Source organism: Esox lucius, chromosome 11 (genome assembly GCF_011004845.1).
Source record: "Esox lucius isolate fEsoLuc1 chromosome 11, fEsoLuc1.pri, whole genome shotgun sequence".
Lineage (NCBI taxonomy): Eukaryota > Metazoa > Chordata > Actinopteri > Esociformes > Esocidae > Esox > Esox lucius.
Window position 1 is genome coordinate 34,513,976 of NC_047579.1, and position 25,646 is coordinate 34,539,621.

The following is a 25,646-nucleotide window of genomic DNA, read 5'->3' on the forward strand; positions in this document are numbered from 1 at the left end:
GACCACAGTCTCAAAGAAAACCATTAGTAACACACTACGCCGTCATGGATTAAAATCCTGCAGCGCACGCAATGTCCCCCTGCTCAAGCCAGCGCATGTCTAGGCCCGTCAGAAGTTTGCCAATGACCATCTGGATGATCCAGAGGAGGAATGGGAGAAGGTCATGTGGTCTGATAAGACAGAAATCCAGCTCCCTCCTTAATTTGCAATAAAATGCAAATTAATTATTTAAAAAATCATACTGAGATTTTCTGGATTTTGGTTTTAGATTCAGTCTCTCACAGAAGTGTACCTATAATAAAAATTACAGACCTCTACATGCTTTGTAATAGGAAAATCTGCAATATTGGCAGTGTATCAAATACTTCTCCCCACTGTATGTAGATATTCCATTAAAAAAAAAGCAATTTCCAGCTACAATAGTCATTTACAACATTAACAATGTCTACACTGTATTTCTGATCAATTTGATGCTAGTAAAATGGACAAAAATAAGTGACCCCAAACTTTTGAACAGTAGTGTATCTGTGTACTGTACATCTCAAATGCATGGACATCAACCATAATGAAAGACCTGAGCATGGATTGGGGATCAGTAGAAAACTGCAGCGCTGTGAATAACCTGGTGCAAGTAAGTTGCAGTCAGTGCAAATCAGTTAACTGGCCTAAATGTACTTGTCCCTGCATGCATGTTTTAACCATCATTTCATATCTGGACTGTTCACAAAGACAGACGCAGCATAAAAAATGAAAGTAATAAACAGACATGACTAACAGAGATAATAATCACAAACAAAGCAGAAGAAGAGGTCACATGTTGCTAGTGTTTTATTGGGGGATTAATATATACATCAGGTCACACAATAGAAGGCTGAATCTGAAGTAATGAATGGCATCCAACAGCACAGCCATAGTCATGGGACCTTCATACAGAAGCAGGGACAAGAGTTTTTCTGGTCATGTGACAAGGCTATTTCGCCTAGAATGGAACATTTCTTGGTCAGGAAAAAAAAATCTTTAAGACTGTCAGATCAATCTATTTAATCTGACAGTCTTAAAGAGTAATATGTTAGGGCTTTTGCATCCTCATAAATCACTGCCACAATTAAAAATCCACTCTGTCCAAGTGAGATGCTACATTAGCAGTAACAAAGTGGCTTAGTTGAAAAAAAATGCCTATGCTTTTGTCTAGAAAATAAATAAAAATTATTGATTGTAAAATTGATGCTATCATACCTAAAATAAGAGGTAGGCTATATTACTCAAACTAAAATCAGATCAAATAGGTCAAGAATGAAACAAAGTTTAAGCTCATTATTATTTATTATTATATATTATCATTATCATTACGTATTTGTTTCAGTACTCTTAAACACACCAAAACAAGAATGCCTAAGACAAGTTGTACTAATCATACATTCAGGTAACATTTATAAATGACTGCCACAAATTGTCTTATCTGGAAGTTAAACACTTTAAATTACAGATATGATAGTAGGGTACTTTCTGACAAAGATTACATTTTATGTCAAAATGTATGTAACTTAAGTGTAAGGAGACCTGCAATGAAAGTCTAATAGGTCTTCATGTGAAAAGTACTTTTGCAGTTATTTATTAGATTAGGAAATACAGTAACAGCTTTTGCCTATTAAACTATGGTCCATAGTCCATCTTTTCATGAAAATAAAAAGTAATGTTATACCCTTATTTTACTCATTCAGTCACATGAATAACACTCCATGACCTATTAAGCAAATTAAAACAGAATCTTATAACAGGTTAAAGGGTTAGCGTCTCTGCAGTCCCCCTGGTAGTCAAGTCCCATTGCTGCCACTAAATGTCATCCTCAAAGACAGGAAGCTTTACCAAAACAATCCAGACCAAAGTAGACACAGATAAAACACGGTAAAATAAAGTTTTTGGTTATCCTACAGAAGAAACTCCCAGACTCTTTCTGAAACAAACATGGATTAATAAGAGGAGTCACTTCCACCAAAGTAGAAAGCATTTGGGATGAATATATCTTCTTGCACGACAACTGTACATACACAACCAAAAGCCCAAACAGTATACGAATGACTCAGCTTTTGGCCACATACAGAAAAACAGATATCAGATAATCACTTTTAAACATGTGCTTTAGGTAATATTCACATATTTCTGAAACTTATTTTCATGTATACATATGAATACATATTTTACAATAACTACACATACAAGCATTTGAAATGTTTGTTTGTCAAATATGTTCCCAATATTACATATCAATTTCAGTGCCATTTGCCTTTTCCTTTCCTTAAATTTCCATGTCAGAAACTGTCAGTTTATCTATTCAATCCTTAGTGTGCATTAAAGACCAGAAAAATGCTGACATTTCATAAAGATAAGATCATATGCAAATTAGCCTTCAAGAAAGTTACGACAATTGGTTTCCTATAAAATATATTAACAAATAGTTACCATCTTATAACACAAGGACGCAAATACTGAATGTAAAGGGGTCCAAAAGTGTACAAAGCTAATTCAATTTGTTTTATCGTGGTGAATGGAAAATGTCAAACAATATTCCTGTATTAGAAGAAACATTTTGTAATACTTTGTCATTTAAAGGTGTCATTAAAGCCTCCGTTTTATTTACACTTTGGAACTGACATTTGAAATACTTACATAGTGATATGTTTTTTTTTTTTAAAGTAATTTATCACATATTTGGTGGGTGCTTAGGATCTGATTAAATAACCTCTTTTGGAGCCATTCCTTCCCCTACTACACACATTTAAGCAATATTTGCTGTGGTGCCATATGACTGCGGGAATAGGTTTTGTAGTTGCCGTTTTCCCTACATAACAGTTCCATAGTTGATTAATACTTGCGTTGAGTCTGTTAAATAGTAGTCTTTTCCCATGCATTGCCTCTGCTTTTACCAGCATTTCATAACTGCAACAGTGAAAGGGTTAAGATAATCATAAAAGAAAGTTAAAAAAACACAAATAAAGATACAACATTGTGCTAGTACATAGTACAGTACAGTACAAACCATTAAAATAATAAATGCATACATTATGCATATGTATTCAAATAACAGTACTAATCTCTGCGTAGAGACTATACCTTGGTCAGATTTTTCCCACTGACCTTAACAAAATCACCACACCTTTGGGGAACATTGACAGGATCATGTTCATTTTATCCCAACCCTCATAATGTTAGGTAAAATACTCCTTTGGGTAGGTAGCGCTACAGACGAGATTAAATACTATAAACACATCCCACACTGACAGAAAGTTGCAATAGCAATGCATGATACACACAGCCACGCAGCAAGCATTTTGGCCCTCCGCACGTGAGGGCCACACTGGCAGGATGAGGATGGCAATGAGGGAGAGTTCAGTTCAGTAGCTACACTGCTCCCTGGCTGGTGGGCCAGGGGGGTGGGGCACATAGGTCCCTGGGTGCAGTGGACGCCCCAGAGAAAGACAGAGTGAGCGTGCGAGAGAGAGAGAGAGAGAGAGAGAGAGAGAGAGGGAGAGAGAGGTTTCCTGGGGTAGAGTCTACAAGGCAAACAAGGCATCCTCCGTCCGTTCAGGCTTCTTGCGAGCACCACTGGCTCCACTGATAGGAGGACCGGGCTCGTCAGCAGGAGGAGACGGTAAGGAGTCAACAACCTTCGCTCGCTCTTCCAGAAACTTATCAAACTCTAGAGGAAGATGACAGGAAACCAGTTTTAACAGCAGGACGTCTAGAAAGGGTTGGCCTAGTTGTCCTCCCCACTCCCTGCTCTGTTTGAAGCACGACACTACACCTGATTTAGCCCATTCCTGTGTTGAAAATCAGAAGGTCAGTCAAACCAGCTGAGGTGGTAAGCTAGGACAAAAGTCTGCAGTACTTTGGGTCTAACTGCCTGGATGCAGCACCAGAACATACATGGGTAAAGCCTTGCTATTATTGGTTAGACGATCCAAATCCGTGAGGACTGTGTGTTGAACAGCACACCTCGCAATGAAAAAACATCTATGATGGCAGATTCAGACTGAAGTATTTTGTGAATGACAGAGCAATGAAAGAATTGGGAATACAGCCTTAATATATAAAGTGAAAAGGTGCTGATCCAATCATTTTGGCAGATAGCAAATCCATCCCACTGAGCAGAAGCCTCTACATTAACATACACAGTATGAGGTGTGTGTGTGTGTGTGTGTGTGTGTGCGCGCCCTGAATCCATCCATACCTTCACTGGTGACCCCTTCCTCACCATCTGCTCCATCCCCTTTCTATTCAGACAAGAAATAGAAATCAGTAACATTTGTGGTCCATTCTGTCAGGAGGAACGCATAATTATTAAATCTCCAAGTTGCCTTAAAGAGGATAGCTGAAACACTGGTAATCCCTTGGAGATCTGCATGAGTAAGGCTTGCAAAATCTAGGCAGTTTTCCCCCAAATAACCAACATTTCACATAGAATCCAAGTGGATGATTTTAGCTTTTCTTGGTTTATTATTTTATTGGTGATAGAAATCTTCCAACTGGGATTTCTGGAAATCCAGAGAATGAAAGGAATAGTTATCCGAATTGTGAAACCATAGTTGACTAGGCTATCCAACATTCTAACTCCTACAGGAAACCATGCACAACTCAGGGAGATAAACACAGTCAACCACGCCAATGTTTTGTACTGGGATTGAGATACTTCAAGAATGTGCACATTAAATTAACTTCGAAAGACCCATCCACTTGTCCATCCAGCCTTTCAGAACATGTTCACTTATTGCTGTACCAACAGGACCTGTGTCTACCTTTCACCTTCATCAGGAAGAAACGCTATCATTACCTGGTGTGATGAGATATTAAAAAAAAGTTCACGTACTGGAAAGATTGATTCTAGAAACCAATATATTATTATTAGCATGTTGTGTACCACTCTCATGCTAGCATCTTATACTAAACTGCTTTATTGTTACATCTCTCGTTGGTGAAAAATTATTAGTCAGATAATATGCAGTGAATCAGATGAAAAATTGGAAAACTAAAGTTATGAAAACTATAACTGATCTATCTGGTTAAGTGAAATGGATAGAAATGTCATGTGAAAAAAAGAGTAAAGAAATGGGAGAAGAAAAGAGAGAAGAGAAATCAAAGTAAAGAAGTCTCACCACATCAGCACAGAGCCACTCCTCTATGTCATCCATGACAGAGGACTGCGAGACAGGGATCTATGGAGCAAAGCCATGGACAAACCCAGGGGCCGGCACAAACCCACACAACAATCAACCCCATGGCCACCCGACAACAACAGTAACAAAACAAAGAAACAAAAACAAGAATAGATTCACCGGAGGCTCTGAGAGGAACACCACAAATAACAAAAACAAAGCCATCAAACTGAAACCAAGAGAACACCACACACATGCACGTATACCCGCACATACGCGTGCACGCGCGCACACACACACACACACACACACACACACACACACACACACACACACACACACACACACACACACACACACACACACTGCAGTGGTCCTCAGACATTTCCGGGAGGAGTCCCCATGTGTTTAGGATGTTCAACTCATTAGTGACTTATGCATAGAGACAGGAGTTTTTCCTGACTGAATCGCCTTATCAGAAACAACTGAGGATCCACACAATATTCCAGAAAGCTGGATTAATAACTTAGTAACTTGTCAAAGCAGAACTGGAGCAAACTCTGTGTTTTGAAAGAGAGCATGAACTGTAGCTTACCCACCGAATACATGTTATTCAGTCACTAGGGCCTGTCCCTTGTCAGACAGTCAAACTGACATGGGGACCTGCATTGCACACAATGCTTTACAAAGGAAATACTAAACCTTGAGTCGATCCTTTACATCACAGATGTTAAACCAGTTCCGCAGACGGCTGTTTGCAGGCTTTCCCTCCCACCCTGTACTTAATCGATTAAATAAGTCACTAATTAGTTAAGATAATCCCTCACCTGGTTGTATACTTCTCAGTTGGGCACCAATTAAAGCAAAACCCCAAAACCAGCAAACACTAGGCCCTCTGTGGAATCAGTTAGACACCAGTGGTTAAGATCTTTCAGAATAACAAATTTAACGTTATAATTTCTCCACACTGTCAATAATTTATCTGGCCAACTTACTCTACCTGAACACTTTGCCGTCAAACATTCTGGGACTCCCTCGTCTGGGAGAAGCCAGATATGTTCAGAGAACCCTATATTTGTTAAACCATCTTTCTGGAATAACCCTTTGGGTATGGGCCAAATCACATGATCCTGATTCAGGGAAAACTCAAATCCCAAACTACTTACCAGATATTATTTAATCCTGGTTACTTTTAATGAGCAGGCATTGAACTACCAGCAACAGCCACTTGTGTTAATTAGTTAACATCAGTTAATTAACATGACTCAATGATTTGTTGGAAGGACAATCTGTAAACACAGGGGCAGCAAACACCGGTAACGAGGACTAATGCCAGGATCGCTGAGGAGCACACGCATGCACACACACACACACACACACACACACACACACACACACACACACACACAGACGCAGGCACGCACAGAGCAAGGCTGGCAGCATGACATGATGCAGTGATAGTGAAAATGAAAAGGAGAAGGTGACAGGGTGAATGCTATGGTGTTTGTGTAGAAGGCAATGACTCAGGGAACTGATAGGAGAGGTCATGGAGGTTCGTTGATTAGTTTGCCCTCATGATTTAATGGTTCTGGGGCAAATGTATACGTATGAGCACCCTAGTAGCTTATCTTTAGACAGATCCTATAGTTCCACTGTTTGTCCAAATACAGACAACCTTCAACTTTTCTTAAACGTTTCACAATTTAAAGGGTCATTATTGTGACTTTTCACATTGTAATATAAAAACATGTCCGTAATATATCTGCCGTAATTGTGGAATGATTTAGAAGCAAAAATAAATGTTTGGGTTACACACTAAAACGCATCCTAAAATGATTTGTATTCATCAACAGAAGGTGCACCGGCAAATGTAAAAACATGCTTTTACTTTGTCATTATGGGGTCCTGTATGGAGCTTGATGGCCAATATACATTTTATCTATTATATATTAAGTCTATAACCAAATGGCAAGAAAGTGATGGCATCTGAATAACTTCCGAAGGCACAGAACATGGCTACATCCGTATTTGTGTAATGATGAAACAGAATCATAACAGAATCTCTTCCAGTCTCATTTAAGTTGCTGATCACAATGATACAAATGACAGAGACACTTAAAAGTTACTCCAAACTGTGTAGACTAGTTACACCTTGAGAATAGATTTTGATCAATACATCTGCATTTACAAAGGTCATATCTACAATTTACTCTTTGGAATATGGCTAGATTTTCAAACAGATCAAATTCCATTGTTTATATGTACTGATATGAGGACATAAACCTGCTCTTGTCATAAAGGGATAGTTTGGGACATTGGTAATTTGGGCCTTTATCTACTTCCCTGAGTCAGATAAATTAATGAAAACCATTTGAATGTCTCTGCATGCAGTCTGTGAGAAGTGGCTACCTAGCATTTGTACAATTTCTAATGTCAGCTCCAAGACTGGAGGTCTAACTACTGTACAATTCCCATCTTTGTACTTAGCTGGTAAGACTTCTCATAAAAACAAGCTAACTTCATTTATAAAGGATCAATACAGTGAGGGAAAAAAACATTTGATCCCCTGATAATTTTGTACGTTTGCCCACTGACAAAGAAATGATCAGTCTATAATTTGAATGGTAGGTTTATTTGAACAATGAGAGACAGAATAACAACAACAAAAATCCAGAAAAATGCATGTCAAAAATTTTACACATTGATTTGCATTTCAATGAGTGAAATAGGTATTTGATCCCCTCTCAATCAGAAAGATTTCTGGCTCCCAGGTGTCTTTTATACAGGTAACGAGCTGAGATTAGGAGCACACTCTTAAAGGGATCCATGCAAGATCTCACCTTGTGCAGTTGCAATGATCATGTGAACAGTGAGGAATCAGCCCAGAACTACACGGGAGGATCTTTTCAATGATCTCAAGGCAGCTGGGACCATAGTCACCAAGAAAACAATTGGTAACACACTACGCCGTGAAGGACTGAAATCCTGCAGCGCCCGAAAGGTCCCCCTGCTCAAGAAAGCACATGTACAGGTCTGCCTGAAGTTTGCCAATGAACTTCTGAATGATTCAGTGGAGAACTGGGTGAAAGTGTTGTGGTCAGATGAGACCAAAATCAAGCTCTTTGGCATCAACTCAACTTGCCGTGTTTGGAGGAGGAATGCTATGACCCAAAGAACTCCATTCCCCCATCAAACATGGAGGTGAAAATATTATGCTTTGGGGGTGGGACAACTTCACCACATCAAAGGGACGATGGACAGAGCCATGTACCGTCAAATCTTGGGTGAGAACCTCCTTCCCTCAGCCAGGGCATTGAAAATGGGTCGTAGGTGGGTATTCCAGCATGACAATGACCCAAAACACACGGCCAAGGCAACAACCGAGTGGCTCAAGAAGAAGCACATTAAGGTCCTGGAGTGGCCTAGCCAGTCTCCAGACCTTAATCCTATAGAAAATCTGTGTAGGGAGCTGAAGGTTCGAGTTGCCAACTACAAGAAACGTCTGACCTCTGTGATTGCCAACAAGGGTTTTTGCCACCAAGTACTAAGTCATGTTTTGCAGAGGGGTCAAATACTTATTTCACTAATTAAAATGCAAATCAATTTTTAACATTTTTGACTTGCGTTTTTCTGGATTTTTGTTTTGTTATTCTGTCTCTCACTGTTCAAATAAACCTACCATTAAAATTATAGACTGATCATTTCTTTGTCAGTGGGCAAACGTACAAAATCAGCAGGGGATAAAAAATTTAAAAATCCCTCACTGTACACATCAAACTGTAAAGGGCAAAGGACCTAATTGCCGACATCCCCAAATTACATCTTTAATGATTCTGTAAGAAACTGTCAACGAATAACTGCAGTAGTGGTGAGGGCTTTTTCAAGTCCCAAAAAATACAACTGCAATCCAAATGCTGTTTAACAAGCTCATTCACTGGGCCCATACTGCTGTTTAGAAAGCTCTATTTACTGAGCCAATAGGCTCTGTGCACAAGTGTATGGACGAACTTCCGCTTTAGCCAGATGTCGGCATATCATTTTCCGGTTTACTTAGTAGATGTCTCCAAGACCTCCCTAAAATAAGCATTAGTGATGTCCATCGAATTGTTAATGCCTGGTCCCCTGCTCCAACAAGCAAGCGGAACAAGGGATTCAAACTCTACGTATCGAGTTATCTGCACAACTACGAGGGTAAGTAGTTTACTGTGGTGTGCTGGCCGGCTATCGGCTAAGCTAGTTAGCGATGTGTTCCTTTTTAGTGTAGTATTAGGCAGGACAATAGAATGCATAAAAACGCAAAAAAACGCAAGCGCGTCCCCATAGCAAGTGAATTGAAACAAACCTTCGTTCAGCCTCTTCAACCTGAATGAAGCTTAAAATTCCATAGCCTCAAAAAAGCACCAAAACAGGTCTCCTCTTTTATTTTACTACTGTAACCTCATTTCACAACGAAACAGAAAAATAAAAACTGGCATAGGAAGTAAACATCTGGTCCTATATGGTATTAATTGCGCTTAAACCTGCGTTACGTGGAAGTATATATAAAAAAATATATATCGCATTTTCTGACTATTTCTAGTATAGCGTTTGAAGTCATTGAATGGCGCAAGTATATAAGTATATACACATTTTTTTTTTGAAATAATAATAAAAATTCACCTTTTCTGACTATTTCTAGTCTAGCGTTTGAAGTCATTGACTGGCGCAAGCCATATTTTATTAAAAAGAGGACATTCTCCTGATTAAAATGATGCCTCACTTAAATGAGTCACGTACATTATATTTCTTTTTTTTCCATACAACAGCATCACTCATCTTGTTGTGAGTTTAGGTGTTTACTAATGCAGATGAGTATTAGTAAGTAAACCGGAAACTGCAATACCGACTGCGCAAGTTCCTCACTGCGCTGGTGCACAGAGTATATACTGTTGTTTAGAAAGTTCCATTTACTGGGCCAATGCTGTTGTTTATAAAGCTCCATTTACATAGGCCAATACTGTTGTTTAGAAAGCTCAATTTACATAGGCCAATGCTGTTGTTTAGAAAGCTCCATTTACTGGGCCAATACTGTTGTTTAGAAAGCTCAGTTCACTGGGCCAATAGCATTGTTTAGAGACCTCGGTTTACTGGGCCAGTATTACTGTTTAGGAAGGGCCATACATTAGGTCAATAGTACTGCTAAGGAAGCTCCATAACTGGCTCAATAGTACTGTTTAGGAAGCTCCATAACTGGCTCAATAGTACTGTTTAGGAAGCTCCATAACTGGCTCAGTAGAGCTGGATAGCAAACTGACAAAACGTTACACAGAGATGAGTTACTGTTACTAATGAAAAACTGTAGTGTAGGTACATTCTGCTACTTTAAGTGCAGTTTACAGAAAATGTGGGTCTCCTGGGCCCAGAAAAGTGAATAAACTGCATTTATGAGATTGCGGGGGTTGCAGTATACAAAATAAAGCAACGCTCACTTTGCAAAGCCAATAGGATGGACATATAGTAGAAGGACCAAAATACAATATGCATTAATTTCATACCAATCACAGCAGCAATCAGTGCATCACATCAAACAGTATTTAAACTAATTATATGAATATGTTAATCAATTAATGCACTAGTCGTCCACTGTTAGAACTAGAATACTATGGCAGTTAATATGAACAGTACATTATTATGTCGCAGATGAGGATACTTTCTGCTACTCAAAAGACTGAACCAGGTCTATGCAGCAACAATAATAATAATACTATTGACAACAACAGAAATACAACTGGAATTAATGAAACATGGTCTTCCGGTCTCCAGAGACCACTGACTTGACTACACGCTTCCATTGATGAGTATGTCAACACCCTAAATAGGATCAAAGCTGTTGTGTAGCGTGAAAGTATCTGTATCTCTTTGACTTAATGTGAGAACGTTAGTCATTTAGAGCCAGATTCAGAGATACAGATTAAGCCTGGTCCTTGACTAGAAATGCAATGGAAAATCTCAATCAAGCTTGACTTTTTGTTTTGTTTTTTTACGCCTGGACTTGACTTGATCTGTGTCTGAAAAACCGGCCCGAGCTGTTTGTGAAAACCAACAGCTGTCCACTTGGACAAAGCAGACCTGTCACTTCATCCATGAAGGGAAGATGAGAGGATGGAGGGATGAGAGCCAGGACCAACAGTAGGAGGTAAAGGGAGTCGAAACGCGTAACTGTGTGCGTGTGTGTCTGTGAATACATACTATATAACAACTCAGAGGCCCTCAAAGCCTTACCCATAAGGAAAAATATTGATTTTAACAGCTTATTCAATGGTACCTGTGTAAGTGCTGTCATTGTTTTATTCGCACTTGTGTGAGTACTGTCATTGTATCATTCGTACCTGAGTAGGTACTGTCATTGTTTCATTTGTTTCTGTGTAAGTACTGTCATTGTTTCATTGGTACCTGTGTAAGTACTGTCATTATTTCATTTGTACCTGTGTAAGTACTGTCATTATTTCATTTGTACCTGTTTAAGTACTGTCATTGTTTCATTCGTACCTGTGTAAGTACTGTCATTACTTCATTTGTACCTATGTAAGTACTCTCATTGTTTCATTGGTACCTGTGTAAGTACTGTCATTGTTTTCATGGCTCCAGTCTGCTGTTGGTGCTAGCTGGTTAAGCTGTGTGGAATATGGATTGTCAAGGGACGGAATGAAAAGGTGGATGGACGAACGGTGACGAGGGGGCCAGGGATTGAGGGTTATTGGTAGTGGATGAGGGGGTGACTGGACATGGGGGGAGGACACTGAGGATGAAGTCCTCACCATTCCTTGGGTAATAAGCCAGCTGTCTATGGGCAGCTCCAACTCTGGGTTATCATCCCCTATGACCCTCAGCTGAATCAACAACAGAACAAGACCTTACACAATATACATGATAGATAGTGGAAGCCCCAGACCAGAGCAAGAGCACAGTGGGGGAGACAGAGAAATTAAAAGTGACGCAACAACCTTGGCTGAACAACAGACGCGGGTGTGTTGGGGGGGCAGACGAGAGGAAGAAAATACAGAATCATTTCAAAAAGGTGAACAATCGGGGAATGGAGGAAGAAAAGATGGACAGTTTGAACCTTGAGCCCTCAGCTGATCATTACATCACAGACTGAGGTTATCTCAACTGGCCCTGGCATCTGTGCATGATCAGGATGTAAAGGCCCTCCTCTTGGCCGCAGAGACAACGTGTTGCTCTTTTAAAACGTGGTTCTCTGATATTCCACCCATTTTTGGTAGTACAAAGAGAAACACCAGAGTGTTTGTGATAACAAAAATGCCTTGTTAATAATAACTGTGGTCCTAGAAGTGGAGTGAACAAAAAAAAAGGACAATTTGAAGGGGACAAAACTGACACGCAAAAAAAGTGGAATTCAACTGCATGACTTGTGATGACTTTTGAAATGACAACCATGTGTCCAAAAATAAATACAAAAACACAACACTGAGGAATGATGGACTATACTACTAACCTGAGTTTCTAATTTAACAAAGCTATTACAGTTACCTCTTTAGAGTAGTAGCCCTGTTCAACTAGACTGCAAGGCGTGATTCCAGTATGTGCTTGTTACTCTAACACCATCTATACTGAGGGAGCCAGGCTCTACCACAGGACAATTACCAGTAGGACCAAGCCTCCCAAATGGCTCACTGACCCCCATGAACCCCAGCACTCTGGTCAGAAGTAGTGTACTGAGCAAGGAATTAGGCTGCCTTTAAGGACACACCCAGTGTTTTGTCTGGTTGTTCAGAGAACCACCGACAAGTGAAAAATACCCTAAGGCCATCACATGCAGAGAGAAGACCAGGGCCTGAGCGGCACTTCAACACACACTCCACACTTCAACACACACAAGGGATGAAAATGTACACCACATCTCCCGGCTTGGTTTGGTGGACTCACCCCTCCGGTGGTGTTCTGTTGTCTCACGCCCAGAGCCGAGGCCAGACCGCCCAGGGCATGAGGGTCCTCGTACTTCACACTACCAGCACACGTACACAAAGAGAGAGAGAGAGAGAGAGAAAGCAGTCAAAACCAGTTAGAGCCAGACCCAGTGTGTGGCATGGACATGGTTCTGGAAGGCTGAGAATGGCCCTAGTACAGCAATGGTCAACGACACATTCCAGTATCCGGAACTGCGGACAGCAGACTGATTCAAGCCAACACAACAGATTTCACTCGTGTCCTACATGCAGGAGGGAGAGCCGAGCTTGAGAAAGCCGTACTTTTTGCGCTGGTCAGCCAGGGAGCTGGTCCTGGTCTGAGCAAACATGTCAAAGTCGTCTCCGGGCTGGTGGGCCGACAGTGAGGACAGGGTTCCGCTGACACTGGCCCCGCCCACATCTGAGGAGACACGGGGGAGGAGCATGAGACACCATGAAAAAACACCATCTGCATCTTCAGAGTGGAGCGCATCACAAGCAACGTCATTTGATTCATTTCCTTTGCCTGTGAGAATGATTAGCCCAAGCAGGTCTGATTAGCACAGGCAGGTCTGATTAGCACAGGCAGGTCTGATTAGCACAGGCAGGTCTGATTAGCACAGGCAGGGCTTCACTATTTCGCAGCCTCTGTCATAGACACGGAGGGTGTTGAGTTTGTGGTCATCGTCACTAAATAAATAAGGAAATTGCTGGTGTGTTGGAGAGTCACATATCCCATCAAGTTGTGCCACAGTTAAAAAGGTTTGGTAACCACTGCACCAGAACTCCTCATCATCACCATTCTAAGTATATCTGAATGCTGGTACACCTCCAGGCATCTCTGATGTATGTCAACCCTTGTATCTGGTAGTGCACTTCAGGCCGACCATTAACGTTCCCGTTGAACCCTTTTCCATTCTTACCCAGGCCGGCGAGTTGAGTGGACAGGGAGGCGGGGCCGGGGGCAGGGTCTGGGACCAGGGCCGGGCTCCGTGTGGGGGAGGCTGTGGCCCCTGTGGGTCCAGCCCTGAGGGTGGCCACCGGGGGGATGGGGCTGGACAGGGCTCGGGGGCTGAGCACAGCGGGAGAGCCCGGCGTCAGGTCTATCAGGTTGTCCTCTGTGGCCTCGCTCAGCATCTGCAGGGACACGACAGTCAACATCCTGCGGTCCCACACAGAGGGAAAGGACACCAGCCTCTCGGAGGTCGGCCTTATGTGTCTCACATTCCAGTGTTAATAACTAATACAAGCAGAGGACTCTCAACTAGACCTGTTGGTTGTAAAGAACTAATCCAGACACAAAAACAAGGTAGGAAGATCAAGGTACCGGGGAAGTGGAGATGTCTGGTTCATCAACACATTATACTAGCATGGTGATTAATGGCAGGAGTCATGAGAGTCTGAGACAGAGAGGAGTATGTGTAGGGGGACATCTAGATCACTAAAAAACGCCACTTTATGGAAGTTCCATGTTGACACATGTCGTATGGACCAAAAGAGACGGTCCCCATCATTAAAACTGAATGACACACACACACACACACACACACACACACACACACAACATACTTCTATAGTCCATTATCCATGAGACATGTTTCAACATTGGCCTTACTGACTAGAATGGAGTCCTGTAATACTTGCCTCCATCAGCTAGCCATGACAAAGAAACAAAGCAGACAGAAAAATGACGTAAACGCAGCAAATAAGAAACAAACGGGGACAATGTAGATCCAAGCCGCATGTCAGAAAAGGTCATGGAAAAGGTGCTAGAGGACCGATACGAACATGTCATGGCAACACGCCGACCGATACGAACATGTCATGGCAACACGCCGACTGATACGAACATGTCATGGCAACACGCCGACCGATACGAACATGTCATGGCAACACGCCGACCGATACGAACATGTCATGGCAACACGCCGACCGATACGAACATGTCATGGCAACACGCCGACCGATACGAACATGTCATGGCAACACGCCGACCGATGCGAACATGTCATGGCAACACGCCGACCGATGCGAACATGTCATGGCAACACGCCGACCGATGCGAACACGCCGTGAGACAGAACTCACCCCGTTGTTCTGAGCCGCTCTTCCAGACCGGTACCTCTCATACCTGCAAAGACCACAAGACAAGTCCTCATACATAAAGCTTGTACATCTAGAAAACATTTACTAACATAAAAGGTAGTGGGGAGGGGGGGGGCTGCTGGAGTGTTTGTTGTATACCAACAATGAAGTCAAGGAGAGCATCCTTGTTCCCCACAGGACATTTGGAAGTGGTAAAGTAACCTATATACGTTCTGTGTGTGTTACCTCTCGTATCGTAAAAAGATGTTGTTGAGGTCGTCGTTGACATGCAGGAGCTCCTCTGTCACCTCCTCATTGGAGACCCGGGAGATCAGCTCCACCACCCGCTGCTGCATTGACCTGCATGTCCTGTTCAGCTCCTACACACACAGGGCAGACAGACATCACCCACGGCATCCCCATCCTCTTAATGATGCTCCACTATTAAGAGAGGCCCATTAGAAACTACCAGTCTGTCCAATAACTGACAAACACTGCTTTATCAAGCTTGCTTGTACCATGTCCATTAAGCATTGCAAAATCTGTATTTTCACATGTCTTGTGTTTTGTGTTGTACATTTTGTTTAAATACTTGGACACAAATAGTTTCACCATGAGGTTTTGAGAGGGTACGTAGTTCTAAGGATGTGACCAGAATAAATTCACCATGAGGTTTTGAGAAGGTACGTAATTCTAGGGATGTGACCAGAATAAATTCACCATGAGGTTTTGAGAGGGTACATAGTTCTAGGGATGTGACCAGAATAAATTCACCATTAGGTTTTGAGAGGGTACATAGTTCTAGGGATGTGACCAGAATAAATTCACCATTAGGTTTTGAGAGGGTACATAGTTCTAGGGATGTGACCAGAATAAATTCACCATTAGGTTTTGAGAGGGTACATAGTTCTAGGGATGTGACCAGAATAAATTCACCATGAGGTTTTGAGAGGGTACATAGTTCTAGGGATGTGACCAGAATAAATTCACCATGAGGTTTTGAGAGGGTACATAGTTCTAGGGATGTGACCAGAATAAATTCACCATGAGGTTTTGAGAGGGTACATAGTTCTAGGGATGTGACCAGAATAAATTCACCATGAGGTTTTGAGAGGGTACATAGTTCTAGGGATGTGACCAGAATAAATTCACCATGAGGTTTTGAGAGGGTACATAGTTCTAGGGATGTGACCAGAATAAATTCACCATGAGGTTTTGAGAGGGTACATAGTTCTAGGGATGTGACCAGAATAAATTCACCATTAGGTTTTGAGAGGGTACATAGTTCTAGGGATGTGACCAGAATAAATTCACCATGAGGTTTTGAGAGGGTACATTGTTCTAGGGATGTGACCAGAAGAAGTCCGACACACTCATGGGTGAGGGAAAGATAGATCAACACCTAGGGAGATTATTTGGTGTTCAAACGTTACTGGTGGAAATATATACGGTCATACTACTCCCCCTAGTGGACCTAATGATTTCTAAAATCTCACTTGAGCAGGCTGATGACTCACTCAGGGAAGATTTCAATTTTACTTGCGATTCAAAGAAATAATAAAAAAACAGTTGGAGCACTGCAGGTGAATTATTTAAAATGCTTATGTCATGTGTAGTGCTCAGCTGTCTAAAATGTATTTTGAAGTTAAAACTACTAATGTAATATTTTATTAGTGGTGCTGATTCTGTCCCAGAAAAGTGGGGTAGGTACACAGGGGTGTCAGAGAAACATAATTAATAGAATAGACATTCAACTCAAAACACAGCTGTGTTTTAAAAGAGTGTATATTTATATATTCATATTTTTACCTTCATTTAGTCATGGAAAAACAAACACTCTCTCTTTTGCAAGTTAGCCCTGGTTACAAAATAAAAGTTTAGCAAAAAAAATGTATAGTGCAACATTATTATAATTACTGAAGAGTCGTCCACATTCACGGCAGCGCTCTGACATTATAATTCTTTGCTGGGGGGAGCATAGTTTCTGACCTGAAGAAGTTCCAGGTCAGAGGCATCCTCCTGTCCAGGAACCATCTCTGTCAGCATCTCTGACATCACTTTGGTGTTTCCTCTCACAATATCCAGTTCACTACGCAGCCGAGCGATCTGAAAAGGGGGCAGACAGGGGGGTCAAGGGTCAGAGAGAGGATGAAAGGTTAAAGTTAAAGATAACTAGTGGCAACCCTGCTTCGGCCTGTCAGATCAGTGAAAGTCCCAAAAGAGGGTAGGAAGGAAGAATGGTGAGTTTTCAAAACGGGCCCAAGACTAGGCCAGGATGAGTCTTGATTGTCTAAAGTGGCTTCCTGCCATCATCTAACATTGTTTCCTTTATTTTCATTAATATATAAGAACTTAACAGGTAAATGCCATATACCAAATTGACACTACTGGGACTATCCAGGTGAAAGCTATTGAAACCTGGTTTCCAGTGGGGAGCCACACACGTGGATGTACCACTGGACAACAATGCCACACCAACGGATCATTTGTAACACCAGTGGCATTCCATTTTCAAACGGACTCAGTGTTAAATGTAGATTGCTATTATGTTCACGGTTCCTGCCATGCACCCATTTTAACAAGAATATTTACAGATTTTTTATTCACCCCATCACCTAACTCTAGCTAGGAGCATCGCTCAGGCCATACTGTTTGGCATCATTGAATAATGTGACATAGCTTGGATGCATTTAAATCTGGAGTCATTTAGCAGATGCTCTTACCCACAAATCCCATGTGAATAACCTCTAAAGTGGTCTGACCCAAACCTTGGGATGGGAGATAACTGGGGCCTCTACTGTACAGGCTCACATTTCTTATTGGAGCTTCATGCTCACCTGTTCAGGGTTGGCAGTGATGGGCCCCTGTACACTGGGGATGTGCGGTATCTGTGGGATGGGGGTGGGAGCTGGAGAGGGGACGGCGGCAGGCTTGGGGACGCTAGCTGTGGCTGCGGCCTGGGGCTGGACGGGGGCTTTGTACTTCAGTATGGCTGGGTCCACCTCAGGTAGACCCTGCAGGAAAAAACTCATGAAGTTAGCACATCACTGAAGCCTGAGCCCGCAGAACTGAAAAGTTCCTCTGCCTTGCTCGCTACACATGGTTTTCCTCATATAACTTATCCTACTACACATGGTATTCCTCATATAACTTATCCTACTACACATGGTATTCCTCATATAACTTATCATACTACACATGGTATTCCTCATTATTTATCCTACTACACATGGTATTCCTCATATTACCTATCCTACTACACATGGTATTCCTCATATTACCTATCCTACTACACATGGTATTCCTCATATTACCTATCCTACTACACATGGTATTCCTCATATTACCTATCCTACTACACATGGTATTCCTCATATTACCTATCCTACTACACATGGTATTCCTCACATTACCTATCCTACTACACATGGTATTCCTCACATTACCTATCCTACTACACATGGTATTCCTCACATTACCTATCCTACTACACATGGTATTCCTCATTATTTATCCTACTACACATGGTATTCCTCATTATTTATCCTACTACACATGGTATTCCTCATTATTTATCCTACTACACATGGTATTCCTCATTATTTATCCTACTACACATGGTATTCCTCATTATTTATCCTACTACACATGGTATTCCTCATTATTTATCCTACTACACATGGTATTCCTCATTATTTATCCTACTACACATGGTATTCCTCACATTACCTATCCTACTACACATGGTATTCCTCACATTACCTATCCTACTACACATGGTATTCCTCACATTACCTATCTTACTACACATGGTATTCCTCATATTACTTATCCTACTACACATGATATTCCTCATTATTTATCCTACTACACATGGTATTCCTCATATTACTTATTACTGCAGCAAGGATGTGGAAGATGTCTCTTCTGTAGCTAACTTGAGTCCATCACTACTAACCTCAATTACGCTTAACTACCCTTAAATCAAAATACAGAATTCCCTCAATGAGTTGCCAAAGTAAACTAACTAGAATCTTCCCAAACTGGCAGCATGCCAGGTACGTCTGGGCACTCACTCAAATATAACTGACAGGTAACAGACATTTAACACATGGGGAAAAAAACACCAAAATTCAATTAAATTTGGAATGGAACTATTTGGGGATAAATGTGGAACAGAGATTTAACTAATAAACATAATTATAGGTAAAAGCAAACATTTTATCTAGGAATAAAGTGTGTATGCAAACATATTTTTACTGTTCTGGTGGGAACCAAAATGTCCTGCAAGGATAGTAAAACGAAACATTTCACCTTAGTGAGAACATTTCACCAGACCCCATTATGATCAAGTCTATTTTTGGCTTAGGGCTTCAGTTGGTAAACTACGCCACTTACAACTCAAGTGTTCAGGGTTCGACTCCCAAGGGGAATACTATAAAAATGTATGCTTACTAAAATATATGCTTAAGTAACTCTGGATGAGATCTTTACATTTATATTTTACATTTACATCTTACATTTTAGTCATTTAGCAGATGCTCTTTTCCAGAGCGACATACAATAAGTGCATTCCTCTTAAGGTGTCTTGGAAAACCAACATCGGACAATCATAATAAGTACACTTTCCTTCATCGAAGCCGTTAGTTGGCAAAGCCAGTGCCAGAGAAATCAAAGGGCGTTTTTTTTGGCGTGTTGGTGGGCGGGCAAGTTAATATACTCATCAAAGAGCTGGGTTTTAGCCCCTTTTGGGATATTGGCAGGGACTCTGCGGTCTTGGCTTCAGGGGGAACTTTGTTCCACCACTGAGGTCCAAGACAGAAGCGTTCTGCCCATCCGTGAGCGTTGGGTGGCCAGAAGACATGAAGTGGCAGATCGGGGTGTACGGGTGGGGTTGTAATGTTTAAGCATAGCCTGCAGGCAGGGAGGTGCAGTTCCCTTAGCTGCTCCATAGGTTAGCACCAAGGTCTTGTAGCGGATGTGAGCTTCTAACAGAAGACAATGGGGCTTGTGGAAGAGAGGGGTGACATGGGTAGGTTGCATTTGGGGAAGGTTGAACACAGGGATATGTAAGCCATTGGGGTCATGTTTAGAATTAGTGTTAGGGATACACATTAGGTTTAGGGACAATCGGATTTTGAATATTAGAAAATGTGTGAGTGTGTGTGTGTGTGTGTGTTTGTTAGGTCTCACCCTCTGTGGTGTGTGGATAGGTGACAGAGCATCCAGGTCAGCCATGGGGAACTCGATTCCCTTTCTCTTCAGCTCCTCATAAATATGGACCACCCCCGTCAGGTCAGGGCTACTCCTGAAGGCATCTGCCCAGGCCTGGCAACACACAGAATAAATCCTTGGCCCATAATATAAACTATACACTCAGTTGACAGAAGGAAATGGTTATTCAAAGCTTTAGTGAGACTGACAATTAAATTCTATGTTAGCAACCTTACAGAGTAAAGTATTTGTCATCTTTTGAATTTAGCGGCTCCGAATGGACCAGTAAAAAACACTTGTTAATTAAATGCAGTCTAGCCAGAGTCAGACACTTTATAATACAAAAGAGGAGCTATACAACTAACAGCCTAAAAAAACAAATGTACTGTTTCCTCAACAGGCTAGCTAGCTCCTAAAGACCAACATCAACGTGCAGCTGCCACCAGTTCCCCCACTGACAGTTCCCCCACTGACAGTTCCCCCACTGACAGTTCCCCCACTGACAGTTCCCCCACTGACAGTTCCCCCACTGACAGTTCCCCCACTGACAGTTCCCCCACTGACATTTCAAGCTAGTTTTGGAGCAAGCTTACGGTACATTGTTAAACACGAAAAGCCTTATTGTGCCACGAGTCAGTGCACCATCTACTGGGACAGCTCAGCTGCATAGTATTCTCAGCTGTCCCACAACAAAATAGTTATTGGTGCTTTGGTGCACTAAACATGAAGTCCGGGGTCGTGGGGGCTGATCTGCCAAACCTTCTGCAAATGTGGGTAGAAATGTGACAAGTGTGGGAATGAGATTAGAATGGGCAGAACACATGACCCAAATAGCTTTGTGTGACCGATATGCCGGTTCTGGTATCTGAGAAAGAAACACCTTCCTGTGCGTTTCACACATGACCGTGTCCAGTCAGTACCAGTCCTGTCGGCTTGTTGATGAGAGAAATAAAATAGCAAGAATTGTTCAAGATGATAGGCAGGTGAAAACAAGGACAGGTCCCAGTACACATTATCAACAACAGAGGAGAGGGGAAAACATTGCCTGGTCAGTTGTTTTCGATCCGTGCTGAAGTCTGCTGTCAATGGTACAGGCTGGTGGCAGTAGCGTGGGAATGTTTTCCTGGCCTACATTAGTTTGGGGTGCCAGGACTCTGGATGAATGTAGGGTTTCTACAACTTCTGCAGCCTGGCTTCAAGCATTGTCTTCGACATGAGATTTGACAGGTTGTGGCTCCACTTAGCTCTCTTTTGTTTGGGTTAAATGCAACATGTAGCTGATCAATCTAGACTGACTCCTTCCTGTAGTAAAAGGACCTGCATGCATTTTAGACTACCTGGATCAGGGCCAGGACTTTGTCCTGTACGATGGTGGGGGGGTTGGTTTTGGGGGAAATTATTTTGACCAGAACACCATCAATGAAGTCCCGGTTAGCCACAAGGACGTGAAACCGGTGGCCGCAGTTTTTCACGCATGTCTCCAACACCTGGACAGAAGGAGAGAGAGAAAGAGAAAATGGATACGAAATAGAGAAAAACTAAGAAAGAAACAAAAGAAAGAAGATCGGCAAAACATTCTAAGAAAATATATTTGCTCAGATATTCACAGACGTCTGTCTTTCCTCTTGCAGAGAATAGAAGAGATTTTAACCAACACACCGTCCAAAAACTCTAGGTGTATGCAGGTAATAAATTTTTTTTAAAAAAGTACAATTGTTGAGAAACCGCCTGGGGGAAATCACCCAACAGACAATACAGCATAATGTTGAGTGCTGCTCAACACAAGTGTTAATTCCACAATGTGTATGTCGCTTTTTATAGAGCAGGATTCTAGTGCAGTGCAAGTGAAACTGCACTGCACTAGTTATGCATGCATTTCTGCTGACAAATGTACCACAAGTACAATGATCTAAAGTCCTATTTGTTTTATTCACTCCTCTTAGACTTTAATGCTAAGAGGAGCCCCAAACGTATACATTCTTTAATCCAGGTTAAAAACAGTTCTTTATTCACGTGCCTATGACTGAGCGCTTAAACATAATCACAACTTTGTTTTTATTTATTTATGTTTAAATTTCTCTTTTTCTATGTTATATTATTATGTTTAACTCAGTTATGTTTTTATTCTATGTTTTACCAATCATTACATAATTTTTCTGTAATGCAAGTTCTGGTGCTAAGAGAGGAATAACCTATGTGCGAATATATTCTATTGCATTTTTATATTTTTCAATTCATTGTGAAGCACATTGAATTGCGCAATATAAATAATCTTGCTTGCTAGGCAATAAGCACTGCCAGGATCTGCTAAGGAGTAGGGCTTCGCCAACCCTGTTTCTGGAAAGCAACACTCCTGTAGGTTTTTGGCGCCAACCCCAGTTGTAACGAACCTGATTCAAGTAATGAACTAGCTAATGATTAAAATCAGATGTGCTAGATTAGGTTCAGAGTGAAAACGTATAGCATGGTAATGCTCCAGGAACAGGCTCAAGACATTCTCTTGCTGTCCCGTCTGATGAGCTCAAACGTTGTCTTCCAAATAGCCGGTCGGACCTACAGTGCTGGGTTGATGGCTGGTCATTTCTATCTACTGGTAATGTACACTTTTACACCCTGAACCGGGTTTAACCTGTGATCAGTTGGGGTTTCAGATCTGTCACCCTAACAAACAATACACCTAACCCAGATATCCATGCTGGTGTAGAGTGTAAACAATCTCCAGTGTTTTCAGATGGGTCAGAGCCCCAGGGAACACACGTAAATCCCCAGAGTGCCCCACCGTCTCACCGTCAGCCCCAGCATCACCTCCCGGTAGTTCCGGTTCCCACTGAGTCTCTTCTTCAATGCTCGGATGGCATCTTTGGGCCTGCAGGAACACAACATATGTAGCTAAGCACCTGCGCTTCCAAACTATGCATGGCATTCTTAGTCTAGAACTGATAATGCAAAAGCATCAAATAATAACTGATGTTGACATTAACTAATTCAGCTGTGTTGTTAAAATGAAGATTAAGGTGATGCATGCCTACTTGTTCACCTCAACAATATGATTCCATCTAGAACACATGCAAAATCTAAAGCAAGACAACCAAATATAAAACCTATACCTGACCATCTAAAAAAAAATCCCACACTTAACTAAATAGCACCGAAAAAAGGGGAACACCTCTGCATGTCCTAAAAACATCTGAAACCTTACAACCTCAAAGAGTAAAGTGTCAACGAGAAGACAATACCCCCTCCGAAAAAAAGAAAGTGCACTGTCTTTTTGAACAAGCACTGGCTTGGCTAATCCACTGGCACTGGCTTGTCCAAATGTACTCACCAGCTACTGCAAATGCACTCATCATCCTTCACGCCCTCTGCTTCAGATGAGAGTTAATGAGCTCCCATAAAACTATTTATGAACTCTTTAATGAATTCTGGATCTTATTCAGAGGGATGAGTGTGTGTATCAGTGAGTGTGACAGTCACGGCTGTGTGCGATGCATAAAACATTAACCGAGTGGTGCTGCTGGTGTTCAGAACTAATCTCACTGACACCAGCAGCTCCAGCGGAGAGTGGAGGTTGACACTAACAAGTCCCTACAGAAAGGCAGAAACACAGTGAGCTCTGTGGTGTGTGTCAGCGTGCCACCGCATGCCAAAGGTAACAGACGTTTCAGGGGGGCAGTCTAGGTTATACGATATGGGGCATTAGGGGGCAGTCTAGGTTATACGATATGGGGCATTAGGGGGCAGTCTAGGTTAATACGAGAAGGAGCATTAGGGGGCAGTCTAGGTTAATACGAGAAGGAGCATTAGGGGGCAGTCTAGGTTAATACGATACTGGGCATTAGGGGGCAGTCTGGGTTTATATGATACAGGGCATTAGGGGGCAGTCTGGGTTTATATGATACAGGGCATTAGGGGGCAGTCTGGGTTTATATGATACAGGGCATTAGGGGGCAGTCTGGGTTAATATGATATGGGGCATTAGGGGGCAGTCTGGGTTTATATGATACAGGGCATTAGGGGGCAGTCTGGGTTTATATGATACATGGCGTTAGGGAGGCAGTCTGGGTTTATATGATATGGGGCATTAGGAGGCAGTCTGGGTTTATATGATACAGGGCATTAGGGGGCAGTCTGGGTTTATATGATACAGGGCATTAGGGGGCAGTCTGGGTTAATATGATATGGGGCATTAGGGGGCAGTCTAGGTTTATATGATACAGGGCATTAGGGGGCAGTCTGGGTTTATATGATACAGGGCATTAGGGGGCAGTCTGGGTTAATATGATATGGGGCATTAGGGGGCAGTCTGGGTTTATATGATACAGGGCATTAGGGGGCAGTCTGGGTTTATATGATACATGGCGTTAGGGAGGCAGTCTGGGTTTATATGATATGGGGCATTAGGAGGCAGTCTGGGTTTATATGATACATGGCATTAGGGGGCAGTCTGGGTTTATATGATACAGGGCATTAGGGGGCAGTCTAGGTTAATATGATATGGGGCATTAGGGGGCAGTCTAGGTTTATATGATACAGGGCATTAGGGGGCAGTCTGGGTTTATATGATACAGGGCGTTAGGGAGGCAGTCTGGGTGTATATGATACAGGGCATTTGGGGGCAGTCTGGGTTTATATGATACAGGGCATTAGGGAGGCAGTCTGGGTTTATATGATATGGGGCATTAGGGGGCAGGGAGACTTGTGAAATGTCTAAAATGTCTTCTGATCTGATTTGCATTAATCAAAATAAAATCAAAACAAGTGTGCACAGAATGATTGACTTCAAAACACTGTCTTGCTATTTCAACTAATTTGCGTTCCTGAAATATTTTAACAGATCGAATATTAGGAAACAAAAGTACCCAATTAAAATATTACAAAATATACTGCCCTCTATAAGTATTAGTGAAGCATTTTTATAGGTGGCAACATACAGAATACCCTCAAATAAAAGCTCAAAATGTATACTTCAACCTCATAGTAACAGATTTTAAATCAAAATGCTTTACTGTTCCTATCTGTATTTACATTCACAGCCCTGACAGAATCTTGAGCCCAAAACCCATAGACAGATGAAGTAATTGGTCTATTACATATCCAGATATTCCATTCCACCTGAACAGGCTGACATTCAAGGCATTTCTTTTTAAAGAAAAGCAAAAAGGCATTATTTTCACAATTTCTGTGTAATTTCAACCTCATAGTGCAGGAAAACAAGAAAAACTTCTAAATCGTACAGAACTTTTGTACTCTC

The 25,646-nt window shown here is 41.8% G+C and overlaps 1 protein-coding gene across 3 annotated transcripts in view; it reads right to left on the reverse strand.

The window, feature by feature from the left end:
* Positions 1 to 804: 804 nt before the first annotated feature.
* The window catches only part of LOC105010258 (TOM1-like protein 2), a 34,306-nt gene continuing 9,464 nt past the window's right edge, over positions 805 to 25,646 (reverse strand). The window contains exons 3-16 of one of the 3 annotated variants that reach the window (XM_013135845.3): positions 23,183 to 23,261; positions 21,733 to 21,882; positions 20,375 to 20,509; positions 18,019 to 18,195; positions 17,171 to 17,287; positions 15,428 to 15,561; positions 15,185 to 15,227; positions 14,020 to 14,233; positions 13,400 to 13,517; positions 13,077 to 13,155; positions 11,948 to 12,019; positions 5,151 to 5,210; positions 4,229 to 4,271; positions 805 to 3,697 (exon numbers count right to left, since the gene is read on the reverse strand). In XM_013135845.3, the coding sequence (XP_012991299.1) occupies positions 3,552 to 3,697; positions 4,229 to 4,271; positions 5,151 to 5,210; positions 11,948 to 12,019; positions 13,077 to 13,155; positions 13,400 to 13,517; positions 14,020 to 14,233; positions 15,185 to 15,227; positions 15,428 to 15,561; positions 17,171 to 17,287; positions 18,019 to 18,195; positions 20,375 to 20,509; positions 21,733 to 21,882; positions 23,183 to 23,261 (1,567 nt within the window). In that variant the 3' untranslated portion in view covers positions 805 to 3,551. The remainder of the gene's footprint in view (positions 3,698 to 4,228; positions 4,272 to 5,150; positions 5,211 to 11,947; positions 12,020 to 13,076; positions 13,156 to 13,399; positions 13,518 to 14,019; positions 14,234 to 15,184; positions 15,228 to 15,427; positions 15,562 to 17,170; positions 17,288 to 18,018; positions 18,196 to 20,374; positions 20,510 to 21,732; positions 21,883 to 23,182; positions 23,262 to 25,646) is intronic. The other 2 variants (XM_013135846.3, XM_013135847.3) reach the window with 2 other exon arrangements.